The sequence below is a fragment of the Ranitomeya imitator genome, chromosome 5, assembly GCF_032444005.1.
Source record: "Ranitomeya imitator isolate aRanImi1 chromosome 5, aRanImi1.pri, whole genome shotgun sequence".
Lineage (NCBI taxonomy): Eukaryota > Metazoa > Chordata > Amphibia > Anura > Dendrobatidae > Ranitomeya > Ranitomeya imitator.
This window is the reverse complement of record NC_091286.1, coordinates 579,654,043-579,680,991: the sequence shown is the minus strand read 5'-3', so window position 1 is coordinate 579,680,991 and position 26,949 is coordinate 579,654,043. Positions and strand designations below refer to the sequence as shown.

The following is a 26,949-nucleotide window of genomic DNA, read 5'->3' as shown; positions in this document are numbered from 1 at the left end:
GGAGATCTTGTGAGGATCGGAGGTTGCGTGCAGGTTAGTACCGGGAGACGAGGTCACAGATGTATGGAGGAGACAGGTTGTGGATGGCTTTGTATGTCATGGTTAGGGTTTTGTACTGGAGTCTCTGGGTAATGGGGAGCCAGTGAAGGGATTGACAGAGGGGAGAGGTCGGGGAATAGCGGGGGGACAGGTGGATTAGTCGAGCAGCAGAGTTTAGAATAGTTTGGAAGGGTGCGAGAGTGTTAGAGGGGAGGCCACAGAGCAGGAGGTTGCAGTAGTTAAGGCGAGAGATGATGAGATCATGGACTAGGGTTTTTGCAGATTCTTGGTTGAGGAATGTACGGATCCGTGAAATGTTTTTGAGTTGAAGTCGGCAGGAAGTGGAAAGGGCTTGAATATGTGGTTTGAAAGAGAGATCAGTGTCAAGGATTACTTTGTAGTGTTACATGACCACTGCATCCAATCAGTGGCTGCTGATTGACTGCAGCAGTCAACGTGACACAACAATGCATAAGGTGAGTTATTGCTTTAATCAGGACTGGACAATATTTAGTGTAGTTAGGGCTAGCTATCGACTCCTTACAAAGAAGGGCAGTGGTAGACATGCTTTACAGAGTAAGGAAGTCGTTCGGGCTCACTGTAATATATTTTCTCTGCAACGTATGATAAATATTGCCTTAGATTTCCAGCCTCAGATGTATGAATAAATAATGTTCTAAAAGACCCAAGCAGTAATGGATGACGACACTCACCACTTTGTGGAAAAATTTCATAGCAAGCAGTAGGAGGGGAGAGCAGCGGCAAACAACAGCGGGCTACAGACATTATGTGTTTCTCTAGCGGTAGCTTGTACTCTCCTCACCTGAGTTTTATTGCTTGCTATGAAACTATAAAGATGATTTTTCCATATTAGGGTTAATGGTGTTCTACTTGGGACTTTATAGACTTTTTTTCATGACAGAGCGCAGCTAATTGTTATGGCAGCTTGCTATGTGCATGGATTACACCTGAGTGCTTCATCGTGCATGTATGGAAGGAAGATGGTAGTGCCAAGCGGTTGTTTCCTTTGCCTTTTTCGCATTGCAATATATTTAATATATATTATTTGCAAAAAAATGTAAGGAATCCGCACCTATTAGCTAGTTCAATGCCGCTGTCAAACTCTGACAGCGGCATTTAACAAGCGCATCTGGCCAGAAATGCGAGCGCCGCTGACCCCCATCACGTGATCGGGAGTCATCGGTGCGTCGGCATAACAACCAGAGGTCTCCAGCAGACAGTTGATTGCTGTGAGCACCATCCTGTGGTCGGCACTCAATACTGTAATTCTACTGCATAGAGGTGATCTGAGCATCGCCCCTATGTAGCAGAGCCGATCAAGCTATGCCAGCTTCTAGCTTCTCATGGAGGCTATTGAAGCATGGCAAAAGTAAAAAAAAAAAAAATGTTTTTAAATATATATGAAAAAAATATAAAAGTTCAAATCACCCCCTTTCGCCCCATTCAAAATAAAACAATAAAAAACATTAAAATATTTGGAATTGCCGCATTTAGAATCACCCGATCTATCAAGAAAAAAAAAGGATTAACTGAATCGCTAAATGCGGTAGTGAGAAAAAAATAAAAACGCCAGAATTAAGGTTTTTTTTGGACGCTGCGACATTGCATTAAAATGCAATAGCGATCAATCAAAAGAACATATCTGCGCCGAAATTGTATCATTTAAAACGTCACCTCAGCATGCAAAAAATAAGTCCTCACGCAACCCGAGATCACGAAAAAAAATGGAGACGCTACGGGTATCATAAAATTGCGCAAATTTATTTTTTTTTTTAAGCAAAGTTTGGAATTTTTTTCACTACTTAGACAAAAAAACGAGACATGTTTCATGTCTATGAACTCGTAATGACCTGGAGAATAATAATGACAGGTCAGTTTTACCATTTAGTGAACCTAGCAAAAAGCCAAACAAAAACTAGTGTGGGATTGCACTTTTTTTGCAATTTCAGCGCACAAGGAATTTTTTTCCCGTTTTCTAGTAGATAACATGGTAAAACCAATGGTGTCGTTCAAAAGTACAACTCGTCCAGCAAAACATAAGCCCTCACATGGCCATATTGACGGAAAAATAAAGTTATGGCTCTGGGAAGAAGGGGAACGAAAACGCAAAACCGAAAAAGCTCTCAGGGTTAAGGGGTTAGACTCCACCAGGTGACTGTGCACGTTTTATTGTAATGTGGAGGGAGAATACGCTGCTGCCAGTCTCATCTGACAGCAGCTGATCTTCTGTGGGAGCAAAGGGTCGGAAGCAAACATACCCAATCCTTCCTTGTCTGAACATCTAGCCTTGGGTGAAAGTAGGGACGCCCATTTACTTATTAAATATTTGGTTTATCTTGACCAAATCTGTACTTTTGGCTGAGTTTCTGTACAGCGATCCAGTTGCAAAACTATTTTTAACTATGATTTTATATTCAAGGTCCCTTCATTGGCTTATTTATTAACACTTGTGGATGTCGGAAGACAGCAATGATTGGCGGGTTCCTCACTTCTCTTGGTTGGGTGCTAAGCGCATTTGCCACCAATGTGCACTTTCTATTCTTTACATTTGGAGTGACAGCTGGTAAGTAAAAGATTCATGTTGTCACACTGGTTGTAGGGATGTCATACACGGCTCATAACAATTAAGGGAACACTTGCACATCATGCTGAACCCTCCGGTCAGTTAAACGTATGGGATATCATTCTGTCCAGTTAGGAAGTATAAGCAATTGTGAATCAATTTCACCTGCTTTGGTGCAAATGAACGTGACAACCAGTGCACTGGAGAGGAAATAAATATTAACCTCCCGTGGAGGGACAACCACTCTTTCCTGACTAATTCTTATCTAGTTTTGCATTTTGCTTGTGTCCTTGTCACTACTAGTATCATGAGGCTCCACCTGCACTCCATTCAGGTAGTCCAGCTACTGCCAGGGCCTAATGACCCTAAGAGGACTACTAGTGTCCATAACAGTAGCCCATGGGCCTGATGTCATGTAGTGGAACCAGTGTTTATGACCCAACACAGTGCAACTCAATTGGCATTCAGATACACAGACTGGGACCTGCACCATTGTCATCCTGTTCTCGTCGCAGATCAAGCAGGTTCGCACTGAGCACAGGTGACAGATGTGAAAGATTCTAGAGAGGCAAGGTGAACATTACACTGCCTTCAACATCATCCAGCATCCAGGTTTGGCAGTGGGTCAGACCCATAAGTGTTACCCTGACTGCTGTTAGGTACTAGGATAAAATGTGGACAAAGTGTGTAGACATTTCCTGGATGACAAAGAAAAAAACGCCATAAGAGGAAAAATCTACACTATTCTAGACAAAAAAAACACCAGTACACAGGCAGAGATGCTTACCTGTCCAAGGCCTCCAACAATTGCACTAGCCAAAGTGCAGCGGACCCAAGTTGAGATGGCAGATACACAGGTGCAATAATACCGATAAGGCAGCCACCCTACAATAAGGAATTGGCCACTTGGTGCACCTGTGCAAACAAATAATCTGTATGTGGCGTGCTCACACAGAAATGCAAAGCATATGGCTCAAAGCCTATTAATGACGCCATGAAGCGGGCTAACCATAATGCATGCTGTGTGAACAGAGGCCACAGTATACAGAGCCATCTAGGGCCCAGCCGCACCCTGGAAAAATATACAGTGCACCAAAAACATAATGTATGCAAGGTATTGGTCGATATTATGGCCACAATATTTAAGCTGCCAACCCGCGTCAAGGGTCCTTACATATTGGCAGTCCTATTCTAAAAAACAAAAACAACACCATAAGAGGAAAAACCTCCACTATTCTAGACAAAAAAAACAGTTTTGGGTACACCAGCTTGGGTACAATTTCATGATACCTGATTGTAGGGTGGCTGCCTTATCGGTATTATTGCACCTGTGTATCTGCTATCTTAACTTGGGCCCGCTGCACCTTGGCTAGTGCAATTGTTGGAGGCCTTGGACAGGTAAGCATCTCTGCCTGTGTACTGGTGTTTTTTTTGTCTGGATGACAAAGGCATTGATGCGACTGACTGTCCCTTGTGTTCCCATCCAATGCCGCCAAGTAGTGCCTTACGCATTCCTGTGGCTCACTGATGCCCTGATCAAAGTCTAGGAGTAGACACAACAGGAAACCGTCCACCGTCTCTTCCAGAACATGCCCAGACGGTGTTGAGAGTGCATAGAAGCACAGGGGGGCCATACAGACTACCGAGTCACATGAATTGCTATGATGAAATTCGCACAAATTGGATCCTCCTGTGATTTCAGTTTTTATTTTGATTTCCATAGTTGAAGAGTTTGGATTCCATTGATTGTTGTTACGTCATTTTGTTCTCTGCGAATTACACCATTTATATCACAAAGGATTTTCAGCTTGAATCCTTTGTTCATTAAGATCCGATTACTGATTTAAGTGTTCCCTTAATTTTTTTTTGGAGAAGATGGAAGATGCTTATTCATTGATCATAAACCATCTTCTTGTGATAATTTAAGAAGGTGTTTTTTCTCCACACTTGTTATAACATGTAGTGGCTAGTAAGAAAGTGGGGGCACGTTTTAGAGAATGCTAGCAAAGCCAAGTATCCACTTACTAAAGAGGTTCTCACAGGTTTCTTCTTGGATCAAAATCCTCAAAGATCTAATCAAGGTTGATCTGGTTGCGTGTGGTAAAAAAGAGAAGATTCTCATGCACCATTAGCGTATGTCTGTGCTTACTCTGTATGACCTCTCGACAAGCCAGGCATCTAGATAACCTTCAAAAGAAACCAAGGCACCGGACTAATAATCTTTTGTGAAAAAAGAACTTATGTTTTATTCTATTCTTAGAAACTCATAACAACAGACATGCATGGCAACGTTTCCGCAGTAGCCAGCCTATTTCAAGCCAAAAATTCAGAAATAGAATACAATCTTAGGGCTCCGTGAAAATCAGTCCGATCTTGAACCGCAATACACAGACTGGCCACGAGTTTCCCAACTGTAGCGTTACAGCTTCATATGTTTCTGTGACCGTCACACTCAGGTCGGGAGGGCCACTGCCAGTCCGTGCATTGCGGCCCAAGATCGGCTGATTTGCACAGACCTCTTTGTGAGCCCTTACTCGTTTGATCAAAACAATATCTTAATGAATTCCCCCCAAAGGTGTTTTAATGAAAGTTCTGTGTGTGGTAGTTAGTGAATGGGACCAAGCTTCTATTGGGCACGCCTGTGCTAAAGGGTGGCTTTTTTATCTGAAGGACATGATTGAGTTAAAGATAATAAAGTACTAGAATTTAGTTTTGTTGTTATTCCCAATTATCTATACAAGGAAAAGGATGTTGCTATAAATTTTGTATCCTCTTTTTAGGTATCGGAAGTGGAATGGTATATCTACCTGCAGTGGTGATGGTGGGTCAGTATTTTCAAAAGCGCCGGGCTCTGGCACAAGGACTGAGTACCACAGGGACTGGGTTTGGGACATTTCTTATCACTGTTCTCTTGAAGTACTTGTGTGTAGAATTTGGCTGGAGAAATGCCATGATCATTCAGGGAGCAGTCACCCTCAATCTGTGTGTATGTGGAGCGCTCATGAGGCCATTAGATTCAAGAGGGCAATGCACTGTGGAAAATCAAGATAAAAAGGAAGCCTCGCTGCTAGATGCCAATGCTGTGAAACCCAATAATGTGCTGCACCATGAAGAGGATGGAGAGGTGAGAACAGACACTGCAGGATCATGGAGCAAGGAGGACACAAGTAACGAGGTTGTCACAAAAGACATAAGCAGACTTGGAATCCTGAAGTCCTTGACGCGAATGACCGTGACTGTGAGGGCCGGCTTCTGGATCTGGTACTCTAGTTACTTTGGGGCAGCCTCTCTTTTCACTAACAAGGTGTTTGTAGCATTTGTCTTATGGGCCCTGCTGGCCTATTGCAGCTTTGTCATTCCTTTTATACACCTCCCTGAGATTGTAGAGCTGTATGGTATGTCAGAACAGAACAACATCTTTCCTCTGACCTCAATTATTGCTATTGTGCATATATTTGGAAAGATCATCTTAGGTTTTCTTGGAGACCTGTCTTGTGTCAGTGCCTGGAATGTCTTCATTGCTTCCAATTTTACCCTCGGTATCTGCATCCTTATTCTCCCTCTTATGCAAACATATGCCGCCCTGTCTGTGGTCTGTGCACTTATAGGATTCTCAAGTGGCTACTTCTCTCTCATGCCTGTTGTGACTGAAGATTTAGTGGGCATCAAGCAACTCGCAAATGCCTATGGGATCATCATTTGTGCCAATGGGATATCTGCACTTTTGGGGCCTCCATTTGCAGGTAAATAACGCTATATCTTTTTGTATTTAAACTGAGGCTTGAAAATTTGTGAACCCTTCAACTTCAGAATTTTCCATATTTCTGCATAAATGTGACCTAAAATGCTAGAAGTGTTATTATTTATCAAGGGCTCTGTGCACACTCAGTTAAAGCTTTACTTTACAAGATTTACCTAGAAAAGTTCAGTCGTTACATCCCATCAAATGTAAAAGAATGTCCAGAGTGGTCTGCAAAGGCATACTTTTTTTGTGACATAGAAAAGCTCAACAGAATCCCTTTTTTTTTAATGAAACCCTATGGGAGATACCGTCTACGGTGTCCATACGGTGAAATGTGTCAGTATTTCAGCAGAGGTGCACATCATGAAATCATCTTGACGTATAATACAGATGAAAGACTTAGATGAAGATCTATATTTCTGCTGGGCATAAATGGCGCCGGATTATTTATTGGGACTGTGAAGATGGAAGTGCAGAACTTCTTTCTTCCACAAGTAATGAATAAGGGTTATTCTCATATTTAAAAGTTATCACCAATCCATGGGAGTCATCTAGTGTCAAAATAACATCTCCGAGTCAATGAAATAAGGAATGTACTGGATGGAGAGGCCATTTCATAAGTGATAAGCAGCCAATTTTAAAGAGTTGGGGTACAAGAGGTCGGTACCCAGACCTTCAGGATTGGTGCCCCCTTCAGTAGGCAGCTGATGCACCCTGTGTGACATCTTCATTGACCTTCAGGATTGTCGGGCAAACACCCCTGAGGCCAATTCTCATATTGTACATACTAGCAGTCATACAATTTTTAAAGAACAATTACTGCTTTATTTTATTTTTTTATATAGAGCAATATTTTAGCTTTTAGATTAAACAAAGTTGTTTAAAACAAGCTTTTACATTTTGTTCCAGAATCAAGCAGGCTTAGGGTTGTCCCCTGTAAAGCCACCTATGGATATTAGCAAGAAAATACCTTCAACGTGAACATGCTGTAAAAACTCCCTGTGTATGTGAGAGGTCAGCTGATTACTGTGATATGTTGAAAGACATTTTGGAAGGGATTGAGCTACTAACGCTATTAAGATATTATTTAGTAATACTGTGAACCAGTCAGCAATCAAGCTCCCGGTATGGCCTTTAATTAGAAGCTTTAGAAAAAATGAAACCAGAATAAAAGAATGTGTTATAGTAAATCAAGGTCAGCTGCGGTCTGCAGAGACAAGATGCGGTAAACCTGGCCCTCACCGATAAACAGTTTATGGGCGAGCTATCACTATTGACGCACCATATACAGTTGAAACTAGAAGTTTTTGTACACTATATAAACATATATGCATGTTTCTCTCAATATTTGACATGAAATCAGAGTAAAGCTTTCCCGTTTTAGGTCAGTTAGGATTACCATAATTATTTATGTTTGTCAAATGCCAGAATAATGAGAGAGAAAGAAAGAATGTTTAAGGCATTTTTATTACTTACTGCAAAGTCAAAAGTTTACATACACTAAGATTACTATGACTTAAAACAATTCTGGACTGCCTATACGATGATGTTATGTGTTTGGAAGCTTTTGAGTTATTTAGAGACAACCCTGTGGATGTATTTTAATGCACACCTGAAACACGCTGCTTCTTTGTGTAGCATCATGGGAGAGTCTAAAGATATCAGCCAAGATATCAGGAAGAGAATTGTGGACTTGCACAAGTCTGGAACATGCTCGGGTACAATTTCATGATTCCTGAAGGTGCCTCATTCATCTGTACAAACAAGGTGAGAATGTCCAGTCATCATACCGCTCAGCAAGGAGTCTGGTTCTCTGTCCAAGTGATGAACGTGCTTTGGTCCGTCATGTGGATATCAACCCAAGGATAAAAGCAAAAGACCTTGTGAAGATGATGGCGGAAGCTGGTAAGATTCTGTCAATATCTACAGTGAAATTAGTACTGTATCAACATGGGCTGAAAGGCCAATTTGCCAGGAAGAAGCAATTGAGAAACATAAAAAAGCCAGATTCATGTTTGCAAATGCACACAATAACATAGACCTTAATTTTTGGAGAAATGTCCTGTGGTCTAATGAAACTAAAATTGAACTTTTTGGGCATAATGACCATCATTACGTTTGGAGGAAAAAGGGAGAAGCTTGGAAGCCTAAGAATACCATCCCAACTGTGAAACACAGGGGTGGCAGTATCGTGTTGTGGGGTTGTTTTGCTGCAGGAGGGACTGGTGCACTTCACAAAATAGATGGCATCTGTAACAGGGCCTACCAAGCTGGGGTACCTCTTTCAGTACCACCCCGTGTTTCAGGAGGTCCAATCTGCTTTTCCTAGATTCTGAATGAAGGGCACTGGCAGGAATTTCTTGATTTACATGAGAGCATATAAAAGCTGACTGCTTCTCTACGTATTTCCAGTCTAAGAACATCCTTTATTTACAGCACGCAGAATATAAAACACAGATACACAAGGCAGGCCAATAGGAAAACAGCTGGCCAGACATACATTACAATAGCCGCAGGGGGCCGGAGCCTGCTGGTATTTACTGTGGGAATTAAAAAGGTGGGGGGAGGTCAGAAAGAGAATATCTTGTCCAGGGGTGCAGCCTGTGGACTGATGCATTTCACATGGAAACTATTATACATACATATACTGAGTAACATTCTTGGTGCTGGGGGGTTCTGTAACACGGCTCCCCTTTTCAGCGACGCGATCGGCATACACAGTCTGATCCTTAACGGATCGGTTTGGGGATGACCGAAGTTTATGGGGTTGGTACAAGTTCCGTTTGTGGACTTAGTCCTTCGGCATTACCGTTTTGTTTACCGGGTCTGTAGTGGATGGTGAAGTCCAGAGGTTGTAGGGCTAAACTCCACCGCAGTAATCTGGCGTTGTCTCCGGAGACCCGATTAAGCCAGACTAGGGGATTATGGTCTGTTAGGAGGGAAAACTGTCATCCATACAAATATGGTTGTAACTTTTTGAGTGCCCATACTATTGCCAGGCACTCCTTCTCGATGGCCGCATAGCTCACTTCACGGGGCAGTAGTTTCCGACTCAGGTAAGCTACCGGGTGTTCTTGGCCGTCCGGCCCGACTTGGCTCATTACTGCCCCCAATCCAAACATAGAAGCGTCTGTGTGGACAAGGAAACGTTTAGTTGGATCGGGTGCGGCCAATACAGGGGTATTGGTGAGGGCGTCCTTTAGCTGGCGGAAGGCTTCCTCACACTCTGGGGTCCAGGTTACCTGGCGGGGTTGGTTCTTACGGGTCAGATCAGTGAGGGGCTTGGCTACGCTGTTGTAATTGGGAACGAATTTCCTGTAATACCCCGCTGTCCCTAGAAACGCCATGACATGAGTTTTAGTGCGTGGGGTGGGCCATTTGGCTATGGCCTCAATCTTGGCTGGTTCTGGTCTCTGTTTCCCACTTCCTACCCAATGCCCTAAATATTGAACCTCTGCTTTGCCCACGTGACACTTGTTTGGGTTCAGGGTGATTCCGGCCTTGTGGATCCTGTCTAATACTGTCTCTAGGTGATTTAGATGCTCTTCCCATGTCGCGCTGTAGATGGCGATGTCATCCAGGTAGGCATACGCATAGTCCTGGAGACCATCCAGAAGCCGGTCAGCCAGCCTCTGGAAGGTCGCCGGGGCAGTTTTCATCCCGAATGGCATAACTCGAAACTGGAATAAGCCAAACGGGGTGACAAATGCCGATTTGGGAATAGCATCAGGACTAAGGGGAATCTGCCAGTAGCCTTTGCATAGATCGATGGTGGTCAAATACTTTGCCCCTGCCAGCCGGTCTAACAAGTCATCCACACGCGGCATGGGATACGCATCTGTCACTGTTTTCTCATTGAGCTTACGATAGTCTACATAAAACCGTGTAGTCCCATCCTTCTTGGGCACTAACACTACGGGGGATGCCCAGGGACTATCTGACTCTTCAATGACCCCTAAACGCAACATCTCTTGTATCTCTTGTCGCATCCCTTCTCGTACAGACTCAGGGACGCGGAAGGGGGGTTGTCGCAGGGGGGTCTGATCCTGGGTCTCAACCTTGTGTTGTGCCAGGTGAGTGTACCTGGGTTTCCCCGAAAACATCCTCTGTCGCTGCATCAACAACCACTATTCCGCCTGCTGTCTCTCCCGGGGACCTAAGTCTTCACCCCAGTGTACCTGGTCCCATGTTTTAGACTGAGTCCTCTCCCCTAAGACATCAGGCAAGGGAAGTCCGGCTAAATCCTCTGCTTCAGGTGCACAGATGGCCACTACCTCTTCAGGGCGCTCCCGATAGGGCTTCAGCATATTCACATGGAACATGCGGATAACCCTGGGATAGTCACAATCGGCGACATTATAGGTGGTGTCGGCTATTTTCCCCACTACCTGGTAGGGCCCCTGCCATGCAGCTTGGAATTTGTTCTGCATAGTGGGCTCTAACACCAGGACCTTCTGCCCTATTTCCAAGGTGCGCTCTCTGGCCCCCCGATCGTACCATACGCGCTGGCGCCGCTAGGCCACCTGCATGTTCCCACGTACAGCCTGGGTCAGCTCCTGTAGGCGGTCCCGGAATTCCAGCACATAGGGTACAATAGGAACCCCTTCTATGGTGCCCTCCCCTTCCCAGTGTTCTAGCACTAAGTCTAGGGGTCCCCTTACCCGTCTCCCGTATACCAGTTCGAATGGGGAGAACCCCGTGGATTCTTGGGGCACCTCTCGATAGGCAAACCGGAGGTGAGGCAAGAATTTCTCCCAGTCCCTGTAGGTCCTGGTAAAAGTCCCAATGAGTTGTTTTAACGTCCCGTTAAAGCGTTCACACAACCCATTGGTTTGCGGGTGGTACGGGGCGGGTGGACTTTACGCCGCACAGCTTCCACAGTTGGTTGGTCACCTCTACTGTAAACTGGGTACCCTGGTCTGAGATAATCACCCGGGGAAATTCAACCCGTGAGAAAACCTGGAGCAAGGCAGCCGCCACCGTCTCTGCCAGTATGTTAGGTAACGCAACCGCCTCTGGATACCGTGTGGCATAATCTACCACTGTCAATATTTACCTTTTCCCTGACGGACTGGGTTTGGCTAACGGCCCTATCAGATCGACCGCTACTCGGCTAAATGGTTCCTCCACAATGGGGAGGGGGCGTAATTTGGCCTTGCATCGATCTCCCCTCTTGCCAATGCGCTGGCAACTGTCACAGGTCTGGCAGTATTGACGAACATTATAGGTTACCCCCGGCCAAAAGAAGTTTTGTGTCAGACGATGCCTGGTGCGACAGACGCCGAAGTGCCTGGCCAAGGGTATGTCATGAGAGATTTGCAGTAACTCCTGCCTATACTTCTTGGGAACTACCAGCTTTCGTTTTATAGTGGGGCTCGTCCCTGTGTGGTGCTGCTCTGTGATCCGGTAGAGGAGTCCCTGCTTCCATATAAACTGTTCCCCTTCCAGTACCCCTCTCTCCTCCTGTGCCTTCCCACGATATCCCTCCAATGAAGGATCCTCAAGTAACTCCCTCTTAAATTCATCTGGGGTGGCCCAAGAAATGTGTCTGGCTATGGGAATACGTGTAGGGCTGGGATGTCTTACCTGGGCCTCCTCTGAGTGTGATTCCGCCTCCGCAGCTCGAGCTTGTCTCCGGGTGGTCACAAGATATGTCTCAGCCAGAGGGGCAACCGAGAAGGCAGACAACATGGGCCCCAAGTCATTTCCCAGCAAAACGTCTGCAGGCAAATCCTCCATCAAGCCGACCTCAACAAGGCCATCCCCAACTCCCCAGTTCAGGTGAATCCTGGCAGTGGGCAGTCGATGTATGGCTTCCCCTGTTACACGGACTGTTACACTGTCCGGTCCGTCTTCTCTTGGTCCCGGACGAGATGAGGCTTCACAAGGGTCAAAGTTGCTCATGAATCTTTTAGTCCCTGCATGCGTTTCCCATTAACCCACATGACCTGTCGATGCTGTTGTCGATTATCTGCCCGGGCTGCCTGCACGGGGTCTACTTCATGCAGCACTTCCTCCATGTCTTCCACCCCTTGGTTAGTTGTAGCCCCCAATGCCGGGTCAGCTTCGCCATGGTAACAGCGGAAGGTAGCTGTTCCCGCCTTTGGCCACTGGGTATGCTGAGTCCGGTTGAGACATTGTCTTTGCAGGTGGCCCAGCTGACGGTAGGTGTGGCATCGCGCCCCGGGGGAACTGTGGTAGGCCGGGTTTCTAGCTGGTCCCCCTACAATCTTCGGTGGTTTGTGGCCCTCCAGGTCCATGGGTGGACCCCTATTGACCATCTTTGATCCGGACAACTGAGGCCTCCTGGCGTCATGATGTTCATCGGCCAGACGAGCGGCTTCCTCAAGAGTCATTGGCCGCCTGTCCCGAAGCCATTCCTGTGTCTCGGGGTTTAGTCTATTAAAGAATCGTTCTAACAAGAAGAGCTGGAGGACGTCCTCCTTAGTGGTTGCTTGGCTCCCTTGTACCCGCTGTAGCAGTGACCGCCGTAATTTACAGGCCCATTCAGCGTGGGTATCGGTTACTCGTTTTATAAGTCCGCTGAACTTTTGGCGGTATGCCTCTGGTGTCAGTGCATACCGGGCCAAGATCACTTCTTTGATCTGCTCATAGTCCATACAGTCCTCATCGGGTACCGTGCGATAGGCATCCGCTGCCCGGCCTGTCAGCTTGCTGGCCAGAATCTGAACCAGTTCCTCCGGCTTCACTTGATGAAGGGCACACTGCCGCTCAAAGTCCTGCAGACAGCCATCAATGTCTTCCTCTGCCTCCCCCAACTGTCGGAAGGCATTATACTGGATCTTTTTGTGGCTTATGGTTGAAGGTACCTGGGCGGAGGCCAGAGCTCCCCTTGCTCGCTGACTCTCCTCTCTCCGCTCTGCCATCTCCATCTTGGCCAGCTCCACTTTGGTCCGCTCTGCCATCTCCATCTTGGTTAGCTCTATCCTGGTCCGCTTGGCCATCTCTTCCTTCAGATCAGTACGCACATCAGCCATCACCTCTCGTATAATCTCTACTGCAGGGTTTGGGCCATAGAACGCCAGTCTGTTCTTTACCTCCCTCTGGAATTCAGTCTCCTCCACGTTCACATTGGGGGGCGCTGCACTGTCGTGTTCCATGATGGCTGCTATCAAATCCGCTTTTGTTTTGTTGCTGGCGATTAACCCTCGGGCTTCCACCAGATCTTTTAATGTAGTCCTCTTTAACTTCTGGTAGTTGTCTTCCATTCATTCCTTTCCTCCTGTAGAAGGCATATCACATCCCACTGCTGCCACCAGTGTAACGTGGTCTACCAAGCTGGGGTGTTGTGAATTCTGTGGCAGAGCTCCCTCCTGTGGTCACAAGTGGTACTTCGGCTGGTTCTCTCTGTGAGCTTCCGTTGGTGGAGGAAAGTGGTACTGCGGCTTCTGAGTTTCCTTCCTCAGGTGATGTGGTGAAGTCGTTAGGTGCTGCTTTATTTAACTCCACCTAGTGCTTTGATCCTGGCTTCCAGTCAATGTTCTAGTATTGGACCTGTTTCCTCCTGGATCGTTCCTGTGGCCTGCTGCTCTGCATAGCTAAGTTCCTCTTTGCTATTTGTTTGCTGTTTTTTTCTGTCCAGCTTGTCAATTTGTTTTTTACTGCTTGCTGGAAGCTCTGGGACGCAGAGGGTGTACCTCCGTGCCGTTAGTTCGGTACGGAGGGTCTTTTTGCCCCCTTTGCGTGGTTTTTGTAGGGTTTTGTGTTGACCGCAAAGTTACCTTTACTATCCTCGCTCTGTTCAGAAAGTTGGGCCTCACTTTGCTAAATCTATTTCATCTCTACGTTTGTCTTTTCATCTTAACTCACAGTCATTATATGTGGGGGCTGCCTTTTCCTTTGGGGTATTTCTCTGAGGCAAGGTAGGCTTATTTTCTATCTTCAGGCTAGCTAGTTTCTCAGGCCGTGCCGAGTTGCATAGGGAGCGTTAGGCGCAATCCAGGGCTGCCTTTAGTGTGGTTTGAGAGGATTAGGAATTGCGGTCAACAGAGTTCCCACGTCTCAGAGCTCGTTCTTGTTTTTTGGGTTATTGCCAGGTCACTGTATGTGCGCTGACCTCTATGTCCATTGTGGTACTGAATTACCTTTCATAACAGTACTGGAAGCCAAAAGTACTAATGATTCCCAATAGAGGGAAAAAAGAAGTTCTGAGACCATTTTTTTTTTCTTTGCACTGTGTTTTGCCTTTTTTTTCCCTAGACATTTGGGTGGTTCAGGACACAGGTGTAGCAATGGACATTAAAGGTCTGTCTTCATGTGTGGATCAGCTCACGGCAAGAGTACAAAGTATTCAAGACTTTGTGGTTCATAATTCTATGTTAGAACCGAGAATTCCTATTCCTGATTTGTTTTTTGGAGATAGAACTAAATTTCTGAGTTTCAAAAATAATTGTAAACTATTTCTGGCTTTGAAACCTCGCTCCTCTGGTGACCCAGTTCAACAAGTTAGGATCGTTATTTCTTTTTTGCGTGGCGACCCTCAGGACTGGGCATTTTCTCTTGCGTCAGGAGATCCTGCATTAAGTAATATCGATGCATTTTTCCTGGCGCTCGGATTGCTGTACGATGAGCCTAATTCTGTGGATCAGGCAGAGAGGAATTTGCTGGCTCTGTGTCAGGGTCAGGATGAAATAGAGGTATATTGTCAGAAATTTAGAAAGTGGTCCGTACTCACTCAGTGGAATGAAGCTGCGCTCGCAGCTATTTTCAGAAAAGGTCTCTCTGAAGCCCTTAAGGATGTCATGGTGGGATTTCCTATGCCTGCTGGTCTGAATGAGTCTATGTCTTTGGCCATTCAGATCGGTCGACGCTTGCGCGAGCGTAAATCTGTGCACCATTTGGCGGTATTACCTGAGCTTAAACCTGAGCCTATGCAGTGCGATAGGACTTTGACCAGAGTTGAACGGCAAGAACACAGACGTCTGAATGGGCTGTGTTTCTACTGTGGTGATTCCACTCATGCTATCTCTGATTGTCCTAAGCGCACTAAGCTGTTCGCTAGGTCTGCCACCATTGGTACGGTACAGTCAAAATTTCTTCTGTCTGTTACCTTGATCTGCTCTTTGTCATCGTATTCTGTCATGGCATTTGTGGACTCAGGCGCTGCTCTGAATTTGATGGACTTGGAGTATGCTAGGCGTTGTGGGTTTTTCTTGGAGCCCTTGCAGTGTCCTATTCCATTGAGAGGAATTGATGCTACGCCTTTGGCCAAGAATAAGCCTCAGTACTGGACCCAGCTGACCATGTGCATGGCTCCTGCACATCAGGAGGTTATTCGCTTTCTGGTGTTGCATAATCTGCATGATGTGGTCGTGTTGGGGTTGCCATGGCTACAAGTCCATAATCCAGTATTAGATTGGAAATCCATGTCTGTGTCCAGCTGGGGTTGTCAGGGGGTACATGGTGATGTCCCATTTCTGACTATTTCGTCATCCACCCCTTCTGAGGTTCCTGAGTTCTTGTCTGATTACCGGGATTTATTTGATGAGCCCAAGTCCGATACCCTACCTCCGCATAGGGATTTTGATTGTGCTATCGATTTGATTCCTGGTAGTAAATTCCCAAAAGGTCGACTGTTTACTTTATCTGTGCTTGAGCACGCCGCTATGCGGAGTTATGTGAAGGAGTCTTTGGAGAAGGGGCATATTCGCCCGTCATCGTCGCCATTAGGAGCAGGGTTCTTTTTTGTAGCCAAGAAGGATGGTTCACTGAGACCTTGTATAGATTACCGCCTTCTAAATAAGATCACGGTTAAATTTCAGTACCCCTTGCCATTGTTATCTGATTTGTTTGCTCGGATTAAGGGGGCTAGTTGGTTCACCAAGATAGATCTTCGTGGTGCGTATAATCTTGTGCGTATTAAGCGAGGCGATGAGAGAAAACTGCATTTAATACGCCCGAGGGCCATTTTGAGTATCTAGTAATGCCATTCGGACTTGCCAATGCTCCATCAGTGTTTCAGTCCTTTATGTATGACATCTTCCGAGAGTACCGGGATAAATTCCTGATTGTGTACTTAGATGACATTTTGATCTTCTCGGATGATTGGGAGTCCCATGTGAAGCAGGTCAGAACGGTGTTTCAGGTCCTGCGTGCTAATTCTTTGTTTGTGAAGGGATCAAAGTGTCTCTTTGGTGTTCAGAAGGTTTCATTTTTGGGGTTCATCTTTTCCCCTTCTACTATCGAGATGGACCCTGTTAAGGTCCAAGCCATCCATAATTGGACTCAGCCGACATCTCTGAAAAGTCTGCAAAAGTTCCTGGGCTTTGCTAATTTTTATCGTCGCTTCATCTGCAATTTTTCTAGTATTGCTAAACCATTGACCGATTTGACCAAGAAAGGTGCTGATGTGGTCAATTGGTCTTCTGCTGCGGTGGAAGCTTTTCAAGAGTTGAAGCGTCGTTTTTCTTCTGCCCCTGTGTTGTGTCAACCAGATGTTTCGCTTCCGTTCCAGGTCGAGGTTGATGCTTCTGAGATTGGAGCAGGGGCTGTTTTGTCGCAGAGAAGTTTTGATTGCTCGGTGATGAAACCATGCGCCTTCTTTTCCAGGAAGTTTTCGCCTGCTGAGCGAAATTATGATGTGTTCAATCGAGAGTTGCTGGCCATGAAGTGGGCATTCGAGGAGTGGCGTCATTGGCTTGAAGGAGCTAAGCATCGCGTGGTGGTCTTGACTGATCATAAGAACTTGACTTATCTCGAGTCCGCCAAGCGGTCGAATCCTAGACAAGCTCGTTGGTCGTTGTTTTTTGCCCGTTTTGACTTTGTGATTTCATACCTTCCGGGCTTTAAAAATGTGAAGGCGGATGCTCTGTCTAGGTGTTTTGTGCCCGACTCTCCAGGTGTATCTGAGCCGGCGGGTATCCTCAAAGAGGGAGTAATTGTGTCTGCCATCTCCCCTGATTTGCGGCGGGTGCTGCAAAAATTTCAGGCTAATAAACCTGATCGTTGCCCAGCGGAGAAACTGTTTGTCCCTGATAGGTGGACAAATAAAGTTATCTCTGAGGTTCATTGTTCGGTGTTGGCTGGTTATCCTGGAATCTTTGGTACCAGAGAGTTAGTGGCTAGATCCTTTTGGTGGCCATCTCTGTCGCGGGATGTGCGTACTTTTGTGCAGTCCTGTGGGATTTGTGCTCGGGCTAAGCCCTGCTGTTCTCGTGCCAGTGGGTTGCTTTTGCCCTTGCCGGTCCCGAAGAGGCCTTGGACACATATCTCTATGGATTTTATTTCAGATCTTCCCGTCTCTCAAAAGATGTCAGTCATTTGGGTGGTCTGTGATCGCTTCTCTAAGATGGTCCATTTGGTACCCTTGTCTAAATTGCCTTCCTCCTCTGATTTGGTGCCATTGTTTTTCCAGCATGTGGTTCGTTTACATGGCATTCCAGAGAATATCATTTCTGACAGAGGTTCCCAGTTTGTTTCGAGGTTTTGGCGAGCCTTTTGTGGTAGGATGGGCATTGACTTGTCTTTTTCCTCGGCTTTCCATCCTCAGACTAATGGCCAGACCGAACGAACCAATCAGACCTTGGAAACATATCTGAGATGCTTTGTTTCTGCTGATCAGGATGACTGGGTGTCCTTTTTGCCTTTGGCTGAGTTCGCCCTTAATAATCGGGCCAGCTCGGCTACCTTGGTTTCACCGTTTTTCTGCAACTCTGGGTTCCATCCTCGTTTCTCTTCAGGGCAGGTTGAGTCTTCGGACTGTCCTGGTGTGGATACTGTGGTGGACAGGTTGCAGCAGATTTGGACTCATGTAGTGGACAATTTGACTTTGTCCCAGGAGAAGGCTCAACGTTTCGCTAATCGCAGACGCTGTGTGGGTCCCCGACTTCGGGTTGGGGACTTGGTTTGGTTATCTTCTCGTCATATTCCTATGAAGGTTTCCTCTCCTAAGTTTAAACCTCGTTTTATTGGTCCGTATAGGATTTCTGAGGTTCTTAATCCTGTGTCTTTTCGTCTGACCCTTCCAGATTCTTTTTCCATACATAACGTATTCCATAGGTCATTGTTGCGGAGATACGTGGCACCTATGGTTCCATCTGTTGATCCTCCTGCCCCAGTTTTGGTGGAGGGGGAGTTGGAGTATATTGTGGAGAAGATTTTGGATTCTCGTGTTTCAAGGCGGAAACTCCAGTATCTGGTTAAGTGGAAGGGTTATGCTCAGGAAGATAATTCCTGGGTCTTTGCCTCTGATGTCCATGCTCCCGATCTTGTTCGTGCCTTTCATATGGCTCATCCTGGTCGTCCTGGGAGCTCTGGTGAGGGTTCGGTGACCCCTCCTCAAGGGGGGAGTACTGTTGTGAATGCTGTGGCAGAGCTCCCTCCTGTGGTCACAAGTGGTACTTCGGCTGGCTCTCTCTGTGAGCTTCCGTTGGTGGAGGAAAGTGGTACTGCGGCTTCTGAGTTTCCTTCCTCAGGTAATGTGGTGAAGTCGTTAGGTGCTGCTTTATTTAACTCCACCTAGTGCTTTGATCCTGGCTTCCAGTCAATGTTCTAGTATTGGACCTGTTTCCTCCTGGATCGTTCCTGTGGCCTGCTGCTCTGCATAGCTAAGTTCCTCTTTGCTATTTGTTTGCTGTTTTTTTCTGTCCAGCTTGTCAATTTGTTTTTTACTGCTTGCTGGAAGCTCTGGGACGCAGAGGGTGTACCTCCGTGCCGTTAGTTCGGTACGGAGGGTCTTTTTGCCCCCTTTGCGTGGTTTTTGTAGGGTTTTGTGTTGACCGCAAAGTTACCTTTACTATCCTCGCTCTGTTCAGAAAGTTGGGCCTCACTTTGCTAAATCTATTTCATCTCTACGTTTGTCTTTTCATCTTAACTCACAGTCATTATATGTGGGGGCTGCCTTTTCCTTTGGGGTATTTCTCTGAGGCAAGGTAGGCTTATTTTCTATCTTCAGGCTAGCTAGTTTCTCAGGCCGTGCCGAGTTGCATAGGGAGCGTTAGGCGCAATCCACGGCTGCCTTTAGTGTGGTTTGAGAGGATTAGGGATTGCGGTCAACAGAGTTCCCACGTCTCAGAGCTCGTTCTTGTTTTTTGGGTTATTGCCAGGTCACTGTATGTGCGCTGACCTCTATGTCCATTGTGGTACTGAATTACCTTTCATAATACTGGGGTACCTCTTTCAGTACCACCCCGTGTTTCAGGAGGTCCAATCTGCTTTTCCTAGATTCTGAATGAAGGGCGCTGGCAGGAATTTCTTGATTACATGAGAGCATATAAAAGCTGACTGCTTCTCTACGTATTTCCAGTCTAAGAACACCCTTTACAGCACACAGAATATAAGACACAGATACACAGGGCAGGCCAATAGGAAAACAGCTGGCCAGACATACATTACAATAGCCGCAGGGGGCCGGAGCCTGCTGGTATTTACTGTGGGAATTAAAAAGGTGGGGGGAGGTCAGAAAGAGAATATCTTGTCCAGGGGTGCAGCCTGTGGACTGATGCATTTCACATGGAAACTATTATACATACATATACTGCATAAATTCTTGGTGCTGGGGGCTTCTGTAACAGCATCATGAGTAAAGAAGATTATATGGCAATACTGAAGCAACATCTCAAGACATCAGCCAGGAAGTTAAAGCTTGGGCGGAAATGGGTTTTCCAAATGGACAATGACCCGAAGTATACTGCCAAAAAGGTAATAAAGTGGCTTAAGAATAACAAAGTCAATGTTTTGGAGTGGCCATGACAAAGTCCTGATCTCAATCCTACTGAAAATATATGGGCAAAACTGAAAAGGCCGGTGCGAGCAAGGCGACCTACAAACCTGGATTAGTTGCACCAGTTTTGTCAGGAGGAATGGGCCCAAATTCCAACCAACTATTGTGAGAAGATTGTGGAAGGAAATCCCAAACGTTTGACCCAAGATATTCAGTTTAAGTGCAATGGTTCCAAATAATAATAAAATGTATATAAACCTGTTATCACGCCGACCTTTTTAGAAAACACCAGTGATTGTCTTACTGCTGTCTCTAACATTATGTCCTCCCTCTATCTGAAACTGAACCTGTCAAAAACTGAACTCCTCGTGTTCGCTCCCTCTACTAACCGACCTTTGACTGACATTGCCATATCCGTGTGCGGTTCCACCATTACTCCAGAGCAACATGCCCGCTGCCTTGGGGTCATCCTTGATTCCGAGCTTTCATTCACCCCCCACATCCGTTCACTGGCTCGCTCTTCTTATCTGCACCTCAAAAACATTTCTAGAATTCGCCCTTTTCTTACTTTCGACTCTGGAGAAACTCTTACTGTTTCACTTATTCATTCTCGTCTGGACTATTGTAACTCTCTACTAATCGGCCCCCCTCTTACCAAACTCTCCCCGCTCCAATGTGTCCTGAATGCTGCAGCCAGGATTATATTCCTCACCAACCGTTACACCGATGCCTCTACCTTGTGCCAATCATTACACTGGTTACCCATCCACTCAAGAATCCAGTACAAAACTACTACCCTCATCCACAAAGCACTCCATTGCTCAGCACCACCCTACATCTCCTCTCTGGTCTCAGTCTACCACCCTACCCATTCCCTCTGCTCCGCTAATGACCTCAGGTTAGCATCCTCAATAATCAGAACCTCCCACTCCCGTCTCCAAGACTTTACACGTGCTGCGCCGATTCTTTGGAATGCACTACCTAGGTTAATACGATTAATCCCCAATCCCCACAGTTTTAAGTGTGCCCTAAAAACTCATTTGTTCAGATTGGCCTACCGCCTCAACACATTAACCTAACGATGCCTGTGTGGCATATCATGAAAAAAATAAAACATAATCAGGTTCCTCGTATCATGTTCTCATACACTTTATGCAGTTAATAGCCCTCTGTGTCTATACTGTTACATACTTAGACAGTTAACTGGTTCATGCAGCTTTACATGAACACCCGAGCCTTAGGCTATGTGCACACGTTGCTGTTTTTACTACGGAACTGCAGCGATTTTGATGCAGTTTCCATTGCGTTTACAGTAAACATGTAAACCAATGGGAAACCGCAAACCGCTGTGCACATGCTGCGGGAAAAACCTTACAGAAACGCAGCGGTTTACAACCCGCAGCATGTCACTTCTTTGTGCAGAATCGCAGCAATTCTGCACAGAGGAATGCATTGATCCGCTTACTTCCTGCATGGGGCTGTGCCCACCATTGCGGGAAGTAAGCGGATAATGTGCGGTTGCTACCCGGGGTGGAGGAGAGGAGACTCTCCTCCAGGCCCTGGGAACCATATTTGTGGTAAAATAAAAAAATTTAAATAAAAAATAATGATATACTCACCTCTCAGCGCTGCACACGGCCGTCCGGTCTCAGGTTGCTATGCGAGCAGGACCTGCGGTGACGTCGCGGTCACATGACTGTGACGTCACGAAGGTCGTTCTCGCACAGCATCTTTGGAACCGGACCGCCGCCTGCAGCACCGAGGAGATCGGGACGTCAGAGGGTGAGTGAGTATAACCCTTTTTTTTTTTTTACATTACTATTGACGCTGCATATGCAGCATCAATAGTAAAACCAGTGCAGGAGTAAAACCGGCAGCGGAAACTGCAAGACAAAACGTGATAAATCTGCAGGGATAACTGCAGCGGTTTTGCCCTGAAGATTTATCAAATCTGCTGCGGGAGAACCCGCAGGGACCCGAACCTACTTGTGCACATAGCCTTACACTATGGCTGGTCCGAATAACTAAAGCAATTGTTATCATCCACCTCTCGTGTCTCCCCTTTTCCTCATAGTTTGTAAGCTTGCGAGCAGGGCCCTCATTCCTCTTAGTATCTATTTCGAACTGTGATTTCTGTTATGCTGTAATGTCTATTGTCTGTACAAGTCCCCTCTCTAATTTGTAAAGCGCTGCGGAATATGTTGGCGCTATATAAATAAAATTATTATTATTAAACTTTTGATTTTGCAGTAATAAAAATGTCTTAAATCTTTCTCTCTCTCTCATTATTCTGGCACTTGGCAAATATTAATAATTATGGTAATCCTAATTGACCTAAAACGGGAAAGGTTTATTTTGATTTCATGTCAGATATTGAGAAAAACATTCATATGTGCCATTTTATATAGTGTATGTAAACTTCTAGTTTCAACTGTAAGGGTCAGACTAGCCCCCTATGCAGCATGCTTTGGATTCTGCAAAAGAGTGCATAGAGAAAAGATAAAATAGGACCTGTCGCCTCATAAAAAGTGGCCAGTTTCTGCTCATATTTTGCTCCTGCTACCCTCCTGCGTATAGTTTTTGTTTGTTTGTTTTAATTCACCATATGGTTCCAGACATATGGGCCTTTTTCATCTACTGCAAATTTGTATGGTCTTTACCAAGGAGGGGGAATTACTCAAAGGGTGATAATACAAAGCAGTAAGATTCCTCTATTATCCTTAAGTGACTCTCATAGACTCTCTGTTATGTGTCTATAGAACACCTCAATTTCTATCTGAAATTGGATTTACCGTAGATCACATTCTCTATGTGCTATATGTAAGATAAACTCAGCCAACTTATTACATATGCTTTGGTCTTTCCCTAAACTAGAGCCCTTTTGGAAGGGTGTACTACTGGACATTATACATAGACTCTATCTAGTACAAATAGACACAACACCCTTGTTATGCATATGCGTGAAGACCTGACCACCTATGAATATGGTAAAATTGCAGTTTTATGAATGTTGTATATGGCAAGGAATGGCTCAATGTTGGATAACAAGCCAGATTCACACAATTGAAAAAATCATAAATAAGATTAACTGGTTGTTAACTGTGGAAAGATACATTTATTTAACCCTGCTGTTCTGTTCGGGTCATAGTGACCCTAACAGACTTTTTGCGGCCCTGTAGATTTTTTTCTGTAAGTCTTTAAAACTTGAGACTCCTTGACTTTTCCTCATTTGGGGGGACCTACCTATGAGTTTTTTTTTTTTTGTTTACTTTTTGCTACACGCAAAAAGTTACACTTGTTGTGTTCTGGTCATAGTGACCCGACATCGTTTTTTACAGCTGTAAGGCCATATTTTCAGTGAAATAAAGGAGTTATAACCTCAGTTGGGTCTATTTATTGCATCTACTATTGTATATCAATTGATTTATTTCCTAAATTATTTCAATGGGGTCGTACATGCCCTCTACCGGGGGTATGCATTGAGATCTGCGCACCATAAAAATGGCTTTATATTGATTATTTTTGGTGCGCAGTCTATTCTAAAATGTAGAGTGCATCCGGAGAGATCACTAGGTGTGCACTACACGTGTATATTATGCGCAGAACGGACTGCTTAGAACGCGCTGTCTAAGACGTTTTTTTTGTAAAGCTGAGCTGTAAAGTCTTGCAAATAATTTTTTTTTGCTAAGTAAGTCTGTCTTCCTGGCTTATCTGCTTGTTTTCAGAAGGGTTCTTATCTTCTCTGCTCTTATCAGTACACATATGCTAGCCCAGACATGTTACCTTTCAGTTTCTTTGTAGAGCAGCTGTGTGCTTCTACCCCCATGGCCTCTTCCGGCATCAAAAGAAAAAGATGCAGCTATTGCCCTTCTACTTGTGACAACAAGACGAGTATAACATGTTCTGGCTGTAAAACATTTCTATGCAAAAATCATGTGTATTGTTTTTCATGCAAGAATCCGTAAATTTATATGATCATGTAAATATATTCACATTGTAAAGTTTATTATCTTTAATTTTTTATCACAAAATGTTTGATTTGATTGTTTTTTTTGTTTTTTTTTTACAAAATATGTGTAGTTTTCTATTTTCATTTTGCTCATTGGATGGATCTGTTTTTTCATAATAAAAAAAAAAAAAATTTCTAGTTCATTTTTCTTTTTTTTTTACTACCAAACATGTTCACAAACAGTCTAGTAAGCAAAAAGTATTAAAAAAAATGGAGTTAGAGTGTCACTATGACCCGGAACACTACAAGTGTATAGTAAATGCGAGCAAAACAGCAGGGTTAAAGAGAAATGCTATCACTAAATTTGAAAAACTATGGGCCCTCTGGATTGATGGATCCGGTTTGCAAAACCATCCACTGCATTTTTTTTATTTTTATTGATTTCCATCGATTTGGAATCTGTTTCATTGTAATGCAATGTGAATTGGTATGAAGGAATTCAGTAACTTATTGTATAAATGTAACATCTAATTTGTCTCCTATAGGCTGGATTTTTGACATCACACAGAAATACGACTACTCGTTCTACGTGTGTGGCTTGCTCTACATGTTGGGAATTATCTGTTTGTTACTGGAGCCTTGCCTACAACCAAATAAGAAAATGAGTGAAAAACCTGTAGAGAACCATGAAGTCTGAAAGTGAGGCAACCAGTATCATTGCCAAAAACAGACATCATTGCCAGTAAATACTGCACCAAGCGAAACGGGACAAGTGCGGGACCAACGCCCCTCATACCTGTAGTTCTAGAAGGCCGCCATATTGTGTCTTTCTGCATGGACACCTTGTACCTTCTGAAAGAGAGGCCATTACAGATATATCATGTTCGGTGCACTGATAAACTGTGGCTGCTCATTCAGACACCGCTTACTATTATGCATATTCACAGTCTAAGCCAAATCTAAAGCTGGAAGCTCGGTTCACAGGGCGATCACAGGGTCAAGGACAAGTGTGGGGATTTATGGTTAGGATATGTCCGGATTATACGATGACAAGTGCAGAGAATTACTGTTTGCAAAACATATTTTTATATGATAATGGACACATTTTTTATTTTAAGAAATTGCCTCACTTTACTCATTGGTGGTTATTATCAAGCTGAAATATAACCGGATGCCATTACCGAAGGTGATTTTATAGAAGACGGATTACAAGTTCTACTGTATAAAATAGAGAAGCACAAAGTGAAAATCACGTGAAGCGTAATTCCGCTTTTATAGTACAGATCTAATGAGTGGTTTGTTTTATTTATTTTGTATTGTCTTTTTCTCTGTTCACATAAATAGGTAAAGCTTCTTTTGAAATCCTTCTGGTTGCCCTTGGAAACAGACAGCGGTCTATCGCTGCATTGTTGTCAGGCATGTGACTTTAGAGATCTGTGTAATGCCGAATTCAGACATCTGTGAAACCTGGTCAGTGTACAGACTGACCGCTGGTCAACTGACCCGTTCTCAACTGCCTCATAGGCGTATGTGAGGCTGAGATTGGGTCAGTAGATCCGTGGCCAGTCCATACATCATGGTCCATACACAGAACCGTGTTTCACTTAAGTCTGAATTCTACCTGTATTTAAACCTCCATAATGCCCTCTAGTAATAGGAAGCCTAAGATATTTAACTTTGTATCAAAATGGGGCTGTTTAAAGGGGTGATATGCCTCAACAAAAGTTTTTACAGACTGTATGAATGTGTTAAAAATACGAAATTAAGGCAAACTCTTCTGCTGTAACCTCATGAATCCTGCCAGGCCGTTCTGGTGGTCTACATCGGAACTGGAAGCAATAACGTCAGTTTCTTGGGCCACCTGATCGCTCAGGCCTGTGATTGGCTGCTGCAGTCATTGGATTACATTCACATCATTGGATTTGTCTCTGATGATGCACAACCCAGTCCTGTGGCCTGACCCGGATATATGAGTATGCAAAACTTAGATTATTTTTCTTATTACTGGAAGTTTACAGAAAAAAAATATTGTTAAGAGAACAAACAAATTCCCCACGCAGAGGGTTTTTAGAACACAAGAATTTTTCTTTTTTTTTTTTTTTTTACAAAATAATAGTATAATAATAATTTTTTGTTTTTATATAGCGCTAACATATTCCGCAGCGCTTTACAGACATTATCGCTGTCCCCGTTTGGGCTCACAATCTAAATTCCCGATCAGTATGTCTTTGGAATGTGGGAGGGAAACATAGAACCCGGAGGAAACCCACACAAACACGGAGAGAACATACAAACTCCTTGCAGATGTCCTCGGTGGGATATGAACCCAGACCTCCATCGCTGCAAGGCTGCACTGCTAACCACTGAGCCACCGTGAGCATTTTGTACAAACAGTACAATCTTTAAAGACAAGCAAAGAATGGAAAGGAGTGACCAAAATGAGAGTAATTAGGAGGCAGGTAATGTAGTGGGGCCCAGGGATACAGACCTCAGAGATTGGGGGTGAAGGCAAGTACAGATACCAAGAATATCAATAAAACCCTCCTAGAGCTGCCAAGTTGTTAGAGCTCAATCGAGTCTGATAACTTTTTTAACACATCCATGCCCACCTGTATAGTTTTTGTTGGGTCCAGACAACCCCTTTTGGTAAAGCAAAGTATTTGCAAAGTGACTAAATTTGGCATGTAACTTGATACTCTTTTATATTGTAAAGTTTTACGTAGAAGTTGAGTTTGCTTTTCCTCACTTTGTAAAAGCTGTTACCTATCAGTTTTCCTGACATTCCTAATTATTGTTTAGCAAATATTTCGGAATAAAATAACAATTCTGGAGCATCTTCATTTTTTTAGAAACATGTTTTTTTTTCTGTCAACTGGGTGTTACCATTCCCTTAATGTCACAGTCACGCATCCTTGTGTCAGGGTCCAAGTGTGAACAGTGATGTACAGCCACAG

At 44.6% G+C, this 26,949-nt stretch overlaps 1 protein-coding gene across 2 annotated transcripts in view; it reads left to right on the top strand.

The window, feature by feature from the left end:
• The window catches only part of SLC16A14 (solute carrier family 16 member 14), a 67,058-nt gene extending 40,962 nt beyond the window's left edge, over positions 1 to 26,096 (top strand). For both annotated transcript variants that reach the window (XM_069727862.1, XM_069727863.1), the window contains exons 5-7: positions 2,480 to 2,623; positions 5,404 to 6,366; positions 24,541 to 26,096. In XM_069727862.1, coding sequence (XP_069583963.1) covers positions 2,480 to 2,623; positions 5,404 to 6,366; positions 24,541 to 24,692 — 1,259 coding nt within the window. In that variant the 3' untranslated portion in view covers positions 24,693 to 26,096. The remainder of the gene's footprint in view (positions 1 to 2,479; positions 2,624 to 5,403; positions 6,367 to 24,540) is intronic.
• Positions 26,097 to 26,949: the final 853 nt, after the last annotated feature.